At 37.6% G+C, this 12,900-nt stretch overlaps 2 protein-coding genes across 3 annotated transcripts; one reads left to right on the forward strand and one right to left on the reverse strand.

Moving 5' to 3' along the window:
- Positions 1,565-4,750, forward strand: LOC109721253 (the record flags this gene model as incomplete). Its single annotated transcript, XM_020248746.1, is given in 8 exon segments — positions 1,565-1,649; positions 2,093-2,144; positions 2,272-2,347; positions 2,440-2,522; positions 3,172-3,268; positions 3,398-3,443; positions 3,858-3,943; positions 4,041-4,750. Coding segments are annotated over 8 exon segments (995 nt in total), but the record flags the coding sequence as incomplete, so codon positions are not given.
- On the reverse strand, positions 5,165-11,164 carry LOC109721252 (probable mannan synthase 4). Of its 2 annotated transcripts, none has more exons than XM_020248744.1 (10): positions 10,861-11,164; positions 10,434-10,777; positions 9,877-9,975; positions 7,520-7,815; positions 6,843-6,991; positions 6,440-6,576; positions 6,230-6,343; positions 5,943-6,142; positions 5,657-5,851; positions 5,165-5,577 (listed from the first exon to the last, which is right to left on the reverse strand). In XM_020248744.1, the coding sequence occupies exons 1-10, from the start codon at positions 11,027-11,029 to the stop codon at positions 5,415-5,417; spliced, it is 1,866 nt and encodes a 621-aa protein (XP_020104333.1). In that variant the 5' UTR covers positions 11,030-11,164; the 3' UTR covers positions 5,165-5,414. The 2 variants fall into 2 exon arrangements, with proteins under 2 accessions (XP_020104333.1, XP_020104334.1); XM_020248745.1 differs by having other exon boundaries at positions 6,843-6,953; positions 7,563-7,815; positions 10,861-11,163.

A 12,900-nucleotide genomic window follows, 5' to 3' on the forward strand; every position in this document is an offset into this window, starting at 1 on the left:
TCTTGAACGCTTGTATCTATTTGGATCTTCTCAATTGGGGTGCCCTTTATGGCTCATGGTATAAGATCCCTTCTTGGTAGGGGGAATTAGTGGTTTAAATCGCTCTTTCGATATGGTACTGGGTTATGCTTGCTACAAATTGAAGAAATAATGGATTTATTGGTTTTTTATTTTTTTCCTGAGAAGAGCAAATTTAATTTAGTCGTTGGATATATGAGGGTTTTAGAAACATGAAAAATATGGTGCGAAAGCATGAATTTGTTCATAAATTACTGTAACTCGGCGTAGGTTTCTTTCTTGTATCATGTTGGTTTCATAGGTGTTCTAGTCGGTTCAGCTGCTAATTTTGGATGGTACTGAGGATTTCTCCATAAACTTGCAACACAATTTGTCAGAAGAATTCAGCAAGTTGCTTCTCATGTTCAATCTTTTGAATTATGATGCCTCAAGCACATTAACTTTTCACTGCTTCTAATCTATTGAACTATCTTATCTGAAGGATTCATGAGGTTTTGTTAACCGATGTCATCTTGAGAAGGCAAAAGCTTCCCTGACTATTAATATGATTTCAAGAATTATTGAAAGGTTTCAATGTGTTATATATATATATATATATATATATATATATATANCGATGGATTTATTTCTAGTGATTGAGGCTAGAATTTAACTTCCTAGGCTAGTAGGTAAAAATTCTGCAGCAAGCTAAAACTGGCAAGTAAAATACGGGCGAATTACCTGAAATAATACTAAAGCTTTTTAATGCTTTAAATAAACGATCTTCAAAGTTTATGAGATCTAGTATAAATTACCTCATCTAGCAGCTAAGCCTTCGAGGTAGTAGCTTTTGTTGAATATTCATGCTTCCCAGGTTATGAGTATTCTCATATCATCGAGATGATATATATATATATATAGTAGTGAATAGAATTTTCTATCAAAAATTCAACCTATTCGGATTCTTTTGCACCGTTAAACTAGCAAGTATTCCATACCGGCCGTTAAAAATTGTCAATTTTGTGAGCTTTTGATCATAAAGTAAATGATGTCGACAAATTATGAAATTTGATTTCTAGATGTTTCAAATGCTCTAGATAACGTTTAACGGTGTGGATCGTGGATTCGGAAGCTCTATCATCGAAACAACTTATGAGTACGAGTGCGATCGTACTCATAATAGTATAGTAGCCGGACTCTATATATATATATATATATATATATATATATATGCATAACCAGTAAAGTGAGTAATTCTAAACAGACTGAGCTTTTTTTTGCGATTATATGATTTCCAGATTTGTCTTGTTTAATTGTTTAAGAATTGTCTGAAAATTCTATGATTATTCATGATTTCAGCGTTCTCTTCTATAGTTTCAAGAATTATCAGGAAAATTTAGCTTGCATGCTCTTCTGTGAGCAGACCAACCCTTTTTTGATTATTGCTAGTTCTTAGTTGATTAACTATGATTTTGCTGTTTTGCATAAACTCAAATGCATGATACAAATAATTTTTTGGTGTATTGTTTTCTATCTTCTCACATAATTGGATGTTATGCTTGCCCAGATATTGTATCAGGAAATGATCATGTGAGCTCGAAGGAACGGCTAGCAATGTTTTCAAAAACGTTGGATTGCATAGGCCTAACAAGGTATGCTTTCTTCACTTGCTTCTTGAGTTTCCAACTTAATTACGATGAATTTGTTGTAATACATTACTTTGCATGTGCATGGCTTTTCCAAATTCTGACTGTGCGAAAAAGATAAATCAATGACACGGGGTCACTATTATCATGCTTGTAGAGATCCAGAATAGGGACATACAAAATCACATGCTTGTTTTTAAAATTTTAAAGAGCGTAGTCATCCTATAATGCTGATTAAAGAGTTGAATCAGAAAACATCAATTTGATTCAGACCATGTAGTTGGATTAGGATAATAGCAGTTACTTGATTCATTTCTGAGCCGGACAATTTGCATCTCAATACATGTCATGAGCTAAGAAAACATGTGATCAAGATCTGTTTTAGCTGTTGAATTATATTTTCCTCCTTGCTCTGTGGCTAACAGTATGATTTGTTCTTTGATTTTCAGTGATTTGATTTTAAGAGGCCTCTCCGAGCTTATGTCATGTCTTGACTTTTCTGTGAGTGTTTCTACGGGTACCTTACATATATTTTAATGAGTTTCATTTTCCTTTTAGTGCTCTTTCAGGTTTGACGTGATGTTAACATAGTAGCTTAAAGAAAATTTTTTTTAATGATTTATTTTAGGTAGCATCTCGTCAATTCAATTGCTTATATGATTTTGCCTTCTTCATTTGTCGTAAAAATGGGCAGAAAAACATAAGTAAGCTTCCCCCCCTTAAATTACAACAGATGAATCATACTATTTTATTTGTCATTTTTTTATCTAATATCTTTTTTTTACTGAATTTCCAGCTGTCCAAAGAGCTGTCGCAGCATGGCAAATTGTTTTGAATGGAAGGTTTCGATTATTGAACCAGTGGTGTAATTTTGTTGAGGTAGAATATAACTACTAAATTTTTCACACCATCAACTTTAATGTCTATTAAAGCTATTGCCGTTCCTATTGAAGACCAATGCTTTATTGTTTTGCTTGATGTTTATTTCACGTTACTTTGAAATAGGAAACAGAAGAGGAAAGAACTCAAAACCCCTTCAGGAATCTATACTGTTTTACCCTTCAAATTGCTATGTTTTCAAACAATTAGATACCAATATCCTATTGGCTGCAATTCCAATGAACGTCAGCCTTACTTTCTTCTGATGCTATAAACTAATTAAAGTTAACAACCACAACAAAGTAATGACTTCTTGTAAGGTTTAAGCATCTTCATTTATGAGGTGAATGACCAATCAAAGATTTGAGACATCTGTGTGGTGATTTGACACCCATATTGCATTACTAGTCCGGCAGAAAGACCCATTATTTTTGGCCTGAAGACGAAGTCTGCTGACCTTTATGATATTAGAAAGGCCCCTTTATTATTTAAGCATTCCGGTTGGTCTCTTAATTTGTCAACACTGTTTAGTGGAAGGTTTTTCTAGCCATTTGTGATCCCATTGCTTTTATAGTGACTTATTGCTTCCAAGAGCTCTTATTAATCTACTATGCTAAATAAAGTTTTGCATAACTTTGATTGATCTCAGGGAACCCGGCGTCATAATATATCAGAGGATACTTGGCAACAACTCCTGGCATTCAGCAGATGTGTAAATGAAGATCTTGAAGGCTATGATCCGAAAGGTTATTTTCTGTGTTGATGGATGAGAATGAATTTAGAGGGAAAAAAACAATTCTTTTTTTTGGTTTATGTCTAGAATTTGTCTGGACACATTGTAGAAGTAAAACTTAATTGCGTTGGTTGTTCTGCAGGTGCTTGGCCTGTTCTTATTGATGATTTTGTTGATCACATGTACAGGTTTGTCTTTCATCTATACTGTAATTGATGATGTTACCTGTTAATATTTTTGAAATAATTTTATCTGGTTGAAAGTTTCTTTTCTTCTTTCAGCCCTCTGTAACGTTACTTCTTACGTATTAACTTCAATTTTAAATACTTGCATTTTACACCCTCAAGGCCTCAACTATTGCTCTGAACCGGAGTGCTGCTTTTGTCTTGGAACTTTGTGGGTTTTTTTTTTTCTTTTGTCGCTCCATATATTAATTGAAAGATATATTTCATGAAGGGGGAGGTTGGGAACAATTTATATGAATGTTTTATTCCATATTATCTGTTATAATTCCACTCATGTTTTTGTCTACACTTAAGAGCATTTTTTTTGGTTAATTCTGTGTTTGCTTACAATTTCTCTCTTTTAAAATGCTAAATCAGTCAGTCCAGCAACTCTCAGACTTTGGATTCAATGTGCTGTTCTGGCGATGAGGAAACACAGCCCATTATATCTAATACATTTGGTGGTACTGTTTCAAAAATTCCTTTCTATCTGTAGTCCTCATTTATACATTGTGGAACTCTCCTTCCTTTTGGTGATTCGTACCATGATCTATTGTGTAGGATTGGACTTGCTACCGGGATCAAAGAGGAAATATCCTGTTGATGCTCGGCACTGGATTGAACTAAATCGTCAGGAAAATTCAGTTACTTCATCCCATTTGGTGAAACTAAAGCGAGCAAAGCAAGATCACCTTGCCACTAGATTCGGACTAAACGAATCCAATTGGGATGTCAGTATGTCTGGCGGTGCAGCAGATTTTCATGCATCTGCACATAAGCACAATTCACTAGATTGCGCGCATGCTTCAGCCTGTGCGATCGAGGATAGCCTATCTAAAGGTTTTGAAGGCTACCTTTCTATAGGTTCTTTTCAATATGAAGCTTACCATGCAGATATGCATATACCTGGTTCGTTAAGCTGTGTGCCCACTTCGGCATGTGCAATAGAGGATAGCCTCTCTAAAGGCTTCGAAGGTTACCTCTCTATAGGGTCTCCATTTCAATATGACCAGAAACATGGAGTTTCATAAGAATATATTATCTCCCCTATATGGGTAATTACATATATATTCGGCCTTTTTGGGCTTCCGCCCATTTTATTCATGCATTCTATTAATTTTCCATACCGCATAATCTATTACTTGTGGGTTTATATTCGTATGATTGTATTATGTATTAAAATTTAGCCCTGTTTTTTGCCTTCTACTTCTGGCTGTATTTGACATTGTGACAGTTGAAAATGATTTAATGTGTTATTTTGCTTTCTGGAAGGAACGTTTTGCGTCTGATTTTTTTTTTTTTTTGCTTTACTGTAATTTTGTGAAGTGTTAACTATTTTCACATTATTTTGTGCTTAATAAGATGTGTGGTGCCTGCCAATAGCAGGGAAGAAAATTATATGCCGAGCCTCTCCAACTATATTGTATCTGCCGGAAGTTGTTTGCAAAGTGGCTCGTAAATTTGTGATTTTCTAGCAGCAGAAAGCAAAACTTAATGAAGTTCAGCATGCTAAACTCGGCTGAATTTGATGATTTAATGTCCAATAATTGTATGTTTTTTCACTTCTTCTGGCTCGCTTTATAGTTGCACAAGTTAACAGGATAAAAAAAGAGTGTTGGCCAATTATAGGCTAGCAGGGAGAAGTATCAGATAGTTTCAAACGTTTGGACCAAGGCAAGCCACTGTGAAGGAAACCATCAAGCCATCAATATAAACACGTTTGCAGTTCTTGTCTATAAACAAACTGTTTTTGGGCATCCAAATAAAATACATCAGCAGACATTGCATTATCTAAAAGAATCAAGCCAACACAGCATTCAAAAAGATGCTGTTGTCACTGATGATGTTACACGTTAACACATTTCCTTTCCCTACTTTCTGGGAAAAGAATTGTCGAAAGAGAACCGAAACCAATGAAATTTGCTGGGCTCATTGCTATGAATTGGAGACTAAGGTACCAACTAAACCAAATCCAACAATAATGAAAGCTGTGGCTTGGAGGTAAATGTATACATAGTGATAGTCAATACAATAGGCGAGGTTATATGTCGCGCACAACAGGAGAAAGACTGCAAGCCCAAGCTCCGGAAAGTAAACCCTGGTAAACCAGAATGGATATTCTGTTACTGTCGACATAATTTTATGATAAAACTGCTTTTAAGTAGTAATATGATTACCTCTCCTTACACTCAATTGGGTCTGGTTCAATCTCAGTGATATCAGCTTTCTCATCGTTATTATCACCTACTTTCTCTGTCACCACCCACTCATTAACACTTGCTGTTTCGAGTACACCAACTATCGCGGCTTTCATTCGCAGCATGGACATGACATTCTCAAACAAAATCCAGAATGGCATTATGTGGAGAGATCTGTAATGGAAAAAGATCTAAGTACTTCCGAGAGAGAGAGAGAGAGAGAGAGAGTTCAAAAGAACATTGAAAATGTAAACAGGAAGCAAACCTAGGGTTTCTTATGGCATTGAGAATGGTAATTGCTGTAGGAATATAGAACAACCCCCAGATTGGAATGCTTACTTCTGGAACGAGGGATGATATTGGTATAACGATGCAATAAAAGGTGAAGGTGACTAGCGGGGCTATAACTCTTCGTACAAAGAAGAAACTGTATAGCACATGAAGTTTCTTCCATAGAGATACCTCCTGCTCATCACAACAAGTCAGAGAAGCTGTTACAAAAGAGATTCTCATCTAAGTTAGTCTCAACTGTATGCATCTGAAAGATATTACCTTATTTATCGCAATGTTCCAGGCCATTTTTCTGAATAGGTTAGCAGCACCGCATGTCCACCGATGCTGCTGATGTCGATAGGCCTTGAAAGTACTTGGAAGTTCACTCTTAACCTATGAATGAAGTGTAGAGCCATCAGATAGTGTGCATGTGCATGTGTGCGTGTGCGAGCACTAGTGTGTAGTACAGATGAAGTTAGAAGCACGCACTGTAATATCACCATCATATAAGAGTTTCCAACCCTTTAGAGTTGCTCGCACTGCCAAGTCCATATCCTCCACAGTTGTTCGATCTTTCCAACCTCCAGCTTCATTAATAGCTGACATGCGCCACACGCCAGCAGTCCCTATAAAATGTGATTTGAAAAAAAAACAAAAACTAATCATTCTTTTGCACAGTTATACATTTACACTACCCTTTTTAGAGAGAGAGAGAGAGAGAACAAATTTCCGGCATTTGTATAGTACCATTTAGAGTTGAAGCACTTTTATTGTGTATCTTGTAATAAAGAAGTACTTAATTCATTCTTTATAGAGAAAGTTCATATACAAGTAAAATCTAGTGAAATCTAGTGAAACCAAAGAAGGCATACCGTTGGAATTGGTTGCTTACCGTTGAAACCAAAGAAGGCATATGTAGATGAGCCTGATTCTTGTTCTACTTTGAAGTGGTAATCTAGTGAAATCTTTTGTATCCTCGTCATCAAGCAAACATCGTAATTCACTGCAAAATCGCCCGGGAAAGGCCAGGTCAGCAACATCCTGTCAATTAAAAAAAGTAAATCAGAATAGATGAAAGTTTTCACCTTTGATACTCTTTGATGTTCCACCAGTATACCAGCATAAAACTCAACTCGGGAAGACAAAAATTTCCAAATACTTTTCTAATTCAGAGTGGAAGTAAATAAATTAAGCATTGTTAGTTTACGATGGTAGTTAGTGGGATTAACATAGGTCGGAGGCACAGATTTCTAGTAAGGTTATTATACATGCAATTCAGCTACTCCCTTGCAGTTTGAGTTTCATGCTGGATAACTGAATGGCTCATCTCTTAGAAAGCACATAGAAAATGTTGATGGTGAAAGTAAAAACAGCAGAATTATGGAGTGAAAAACTGTCACTTTGTACTGCTAAATTCACGGAATGCCACCTCTGTTTAAAATGTTGACCTGATGGGAGTAAATGTCCAAGAAATAGGCCACGTGAACAGAAAAAAGAATTATTATGCCAATAGCAATGAAGTATTTGGTAATTCTTCCAAGAATCACTGGTATATCAAGAAGTTCATACTGTAAAACACTAATTGTTGTAATGTTGGTGAGGACTTGCATACCAAACTCCCAACGTGCTTGCACTAGAGCAATCTTCGGATTATGCAGTAGGAACGGTATAGTTCTCATAAGGAAGTCGGATTGTGGTTGAAAATCAGCATCAAAGATGGCAACAAAGTCACACTGTTGAGCATAGTAATGCTCCATGCCTTTCTTCAATGCCCCTGCTTTGTACCCCTTCCTGTTGCTTCTAACTTCGTACTTTATATTTATCTGTTTGCTCGCCCAAGCCTTGCATTCAAGCTCCACCATGTCCTAAATCAGCGAAAGGTTTCCACACAAAGAGGTAATAAAATAGGAGCCATAAAAATAATGCTTTTCATAAGAAGAAAAACTGCTGGTTTCATCTTTTGTTAAAATTGAAGAAGTCATTTACTGAGAGTGTTGATATAGTCTTTTATTAAGAGTGTTGAACGCCCTATATTCCTTACGTAGTTGTAGGCCTGATTGCATATTGATTACTAGCCAGAGATAGTCAGCTTTGATATCTCGTATGATCCTCTAGCTAATAAATCATATTAAGGTTGCTTACAGGGTGTTAGGAACTATAATATTTTGGAAGGCCTTATAAAGAATGGTAAGCATAAAAAGAGTAACATTTGCGTTCTACTTTGAAAATGATTGGATCTGCTAAATCAGACTGTATCTTGCTGTTAAATCATTATCTACGCCTGTAAGTCATTACCACATTTCCAGTAAATCTACCCTCTTAACAAGTGCCCTGTTTTTCTCCTTCCTATCAGTTTATTGTTATTATGTACTCCATATTTGGCAAGGGACAAAATGGCCAAGTCTGAAGTATCGACGTCATTGTTGAGACCTGAAATCTTAAGAGAGAGTAGCTTTCAGATTATTGTTCTGATCAAGATTTGGTTCATAATTTTGCCTTCTGATTTATCTAAATATTGATTATAAAGTAAGTTGCAGTAGAGTGCCTGAACTTTGAGTGAAGTTTCAATTTGGTCTTTAAACTTTTGATCTTGGCACTCAAGACCCTGAACTTCCAATAATGTTTCAATTTAGTCCCCAAACTTTTAACATTGTTTCTTTTAGTGATTTAGTCCTTATCATTAGTAAAAATTGCTCCATGCCTCTAGTTCACCTTTATACTTGTAAACCATGAATTCATCAGCTCTTCATCTATCGCATTATTTTAATTGAATGATACAACTTCTATATAGAAAAAAAAAGATTATAATTCAATAGATGATTGGATTAAAATATGAAACTGAAAAAGAAATCGATAAACACATGGTATAAAGATATAAGGGCGCACTAGGCATAGGCAATAATTTATCCTCTAATAAAAATATAGTACAAGAACTAAGGTGAAAAAGAGTTTAAGGATCAGTACCATCAAAGTTAAAAAGTTCAAGAGCCAAAATGAAACCTGCCAGAGAGTTCATCCACTACTGATGCAATTTACCCATTAGTTACATGCATATCTAGCAAACCAATAGATTCCCATCTCATATGTTGCCAAAATTTCTGTTCGTATAATTTTTTCTAATACATTATGGCACATAATACCTTAGTTTTCCCAATCATTTGAAACTGGAGATAAACTATCTATATTTCAGTACGTTCCCACCTTTCAACCAACTCCACTAGGAGCATTTAATGCTTTAATGGCATTAATGACCTCATGCTTCCGAAGAAGAAGCACTTAGTTTCAAATAAGCATACTAGGTCAATTGCATCTGAATTTCAGGCTTATTTTAAAATGTAGTCGCTGGAAATACCGAACTGAAGGGGGACCGTGCAACTTCCCTGGACCAATTACTTGCATCACTACAGAAAACAAAGGAAGATCCTTTTGGCAAGATACTATATATGCCATGCTGGTCACATATAAATCTTAGAAACCCATCTTTATCTGCTTCTCCATAGAAAAGAGGCACTTACTAATCAAAACCTACTTTGTCTTACCACAATATAATAATGCAAGTTATTAAAGAAACAACCTGGTATCCAATTCTGACCATACACTGGTTTCATTAGACACTAACAAAGTGGGTGGGACACTATTGTTCCCAGAAGATGATGAGAGACACTGAAGTATTGTTTAAATGTGAAGAACAACCAGTAGCATCCTTGTTATCAGTAGTCAACAATAAAATATGGGACCCCTCCTGTGAACCAAAATGGCCAACCATCCAAGTTGGGTCCATGTGAAATGCTCTACATGGTAATCACAGATACATGTTATATGCAGTATACTATGAAAGGATTTGCTTTTTATACTTGTATATGCATTTTTTGTGAAAAGTGGTTTTCACTTTAGTGATTCATTGAATGATTTTAACTGCATCTTACCTTGATGAGCGGGTCGGTTGAGTCATCTAGAACTTGAATTATAATCCGATCCGGCGGCCATGTGAGAGCACATGCAGCTCTGATTGAGAGCTTGTATACCTACACAATAGTAAGGCTTCTTCCAGTAAGTACTACAAAAAGTAAATAACTGGGGTAACTTGTACGAGAAAGCCTTCAAACTATGCATCAAATTTCACTTCGGTTCCTAACACGATTTATTTGCACATGGCCTGCCTGACAACTCACTCTGAGAAGCAGATGATAAGCAGATAGTTTCCTCTGCAGCCGCCCTATTAAAATACCTAGTAGAATGTCATATCATAATCTTTATTTGTACCTTGTAGAGACTAATGATGGCAACGACTTCATTCGATCAATTAATTAAGTTTGAACTCTTGATTAGCCGAATTTGATTTCGAATCATACCAACTATATCAAAAAAATTTGGTAAACCATCAAGCAAATAGTATTTAATTTAGGAATAAACAGTAAAATTGGGCCAAACTTCTATAACCAACACCAGAGAGAGAGAGAGAGAGAGAGAGATTAAAATCGACCTCTTTCTCGTTGTACATGGGAATCTGGACGAGGACCATGGGAAACGCGAGGCTCCCCTTCTCTTCATCTCCCTCGATGGGCTCCCATTTGTACATCTTCTCTGGCTTCCGCCGCAGCAGCTTCACCCCGAGGCTCACCGCGCTCATGTACGCGGCCTCGAACACCAGCATGAACGACATCACCATGCACAGCGCGACCGCCACGCTCAGCACGGGTGCGATCGCTCTCGATCGCACCTCTCGCCAAATCACACCGACTCGATCGAGGGAGACCTCATCTAACGATCGATAGATCGATTCCACGCACCGAGCGATGGATTGCTGGAGAAGGCGCGACGCATTGGCTACGAAAAGGAGATCGATGAGAAATGGAATGTGATCATTCCCATGGCAATCGATGATTGGCGAGGAGGAAGAAGAATCTCACCTACGAGATCGGAGGATGGGAGCAGAATAGGTTGGTCGAGCAAGGAGCCGAGGTATACACCGTTGGATTCACCGTTGGATTCACCGGCGGCGGCGTAGGCGGCGGCGGCGGCGGAGGAGCATAGAACCACCACCACCATCGCTAGGGTTACCGCTCTCCACTGCGCCATGGATGCGTCTCTTTGGTGGGGAATGAGCGGGAGCTCCCCCCCTTTGAGCTCTACTATTCCGAGCTTTTTATTCCGGCGCTTTATTCCGCGATGTGAATAGGGGGTTTGGAGGGAGTGGTAGGTTTTGGGAGCACGTTTTGGATCTCGTTTCACCCTATCCTCTTTTCACGTCCTGTGTCAAGCTCATGTCGTGCCACAAACAGGGTTTCATCTGTTCGTCCAACGTGAGATCAACACGTGTCCCCTCCGAACCCGTACAGCCAAATTTAGAACGTGTCGTTAGCTCAGTGGACTTGATAGAACGATTCTCGCCTCTGAGCAAACTCTTTTATAGAAACGGTAAGTAGAGATAGTACAGTTAAAAAGTTTTATGCGGACCTCCTCATAACGAAAGGCGCTAAGGGACCTTCCGATTCCCGCCAAGTGTCCCTAATTGACGAATCCTAACCGTTTAATGATTTCAAAACTTTTCCGATTTGACGCTTCAATTGACTGGGATGGAAAGCGAGGGCATCCGAGGGCTCGTTGCACGTCAGCCTATACGGAGCTCCCCATAGAACTTTTCTGCGTCCGTCCACGGGGCAAGATGGGACAACGAGGAGGACGAATTATTTGCATGCAATTCGTGTACAAGTATATCTCGTACGCCACACTCGTAAATTCTCATGATTAAAGCCTTAAAATTCAAATCTAAATAATTTTTCAAACAGTTAAGCATTATGTATGTATAAAAATCATGAGTTTTGAAACTAATATTTCTTTATTGTTTGATTTTTTTAAAACTACTTATACCCAATAAAATTTTAAAATATATAATTCTTTAGACCCAAAATATTAATCTTCTATCAAATTAATTTTTAACTTTTGAAATATTTTTTTTTTGAGAAAAAGATAGCAAACTACCTGCTTCATTCATTAAGTGAAATGAATTTAGCGTACAAAATGGAAGCAGCTAGGGCCTCCAGACAGAGCCGGCTACAGAAGAACAAAACAAAACCAAAAGAAAACGGGGACAGAAAGTAGACAAAGAGGAAGAGAAACGAAAAACTCGGGACCACAAATTGGACAACGAGAGCGCGAGGGGCTTCAAAGTGTTTCGTTCCAACCTCTGATCAGAGAGGCGACACGCTGGGAAGCCCAGGACACGTTATTGGAAGATACATCGGGTGGAGGGAATTATTCTCGATGGTAAAAAGGTGTGTGGCCACGTCGTGCGGTGCTCGTGAGACTGACATGTGGGCCCCGCATGAGTGGGCTACAGTTGTGCGCATCGGCGTACCGGCGTTCGACGATTTTACCGATGTCCCCGACCCGGAATAGATAGATAGATATTGCATCACGAAGTCCAACGAATCTCGACCGTTTAATGCGCTGTGAGCGGTTTAGATGCTCCTCCCCCGCATCACTAATGTGAACACGGCTTTATTTACTCCTATGGAGTAAGTGCACCGAGAATTTTTCTTCCGGTAGATAAATGATAATTTAACTGTCACGTTTGTACACTTTCAAATAGTAAATGCGTATCATTGTCCTTTGATTAAGAACAAAACAAAACAAAAAAAAACAATAAATCTGTCCTGTGCACTGTAGCTCCATTTGTCCTTGGACTCGTGTCGTATTTTTCCAAAATATCGCATAATGAGGTGTATAATTTACATTCAATTATCTAGTGCTTAATTCATATTTATTGCGAATGATTAAGACGCGTATTCCGCCGAACACTCGAAAAGCTTGTTTATTCAATGAAACACCAGATGTAAGCATTTTATTGCTGTTTAAAAGCTTAAACAAGATTATAGAGTCCTAAATCAGCTTCCATAAAGAGTATCTGTTGCAATAGAGAGCTTATTTTTTTTTTCGAACAGTTCTTT

Source organism: Ananas comosus, linkage group 15, assembly GCF_001540865.1.
Source record: "Ananas comosus cultivar F153 linkage group 15, ASM154086v1, whole genome shotgun sequence".
Classification (NCBI taxonomy): Eukaryota; Viridiplantae; Streptophyta; class Magnoliopsida; order Poales; family Bromeliaceae; genus Ananas; species Ananas comosus.

Bases quoted from the DNA above. Each gene is read 5' to 3' on its own strand.
- LOC109721252 (XM_020248744.1), bottom strand. From the start codon at position 11,029: ATGGCGCAGTGGAGAGCGGTAACCCTAGCGATGGTGGTGGTGGTTCTA. The intron at 6,992-7,519 runs GTATGAACTTCT...TTTAATTGACAG, and splicing joins ACAACAATTAGTGTTTTACA to GATGTTGCTGACCTGGCCTT. The intron at 6,143-6,229 runs GTAATATCTTTC...TGTGATGAGCAG, and splicing joins GGAACATTGCGATAAATAAG to GAGGTATCTCTATGGAAGAA.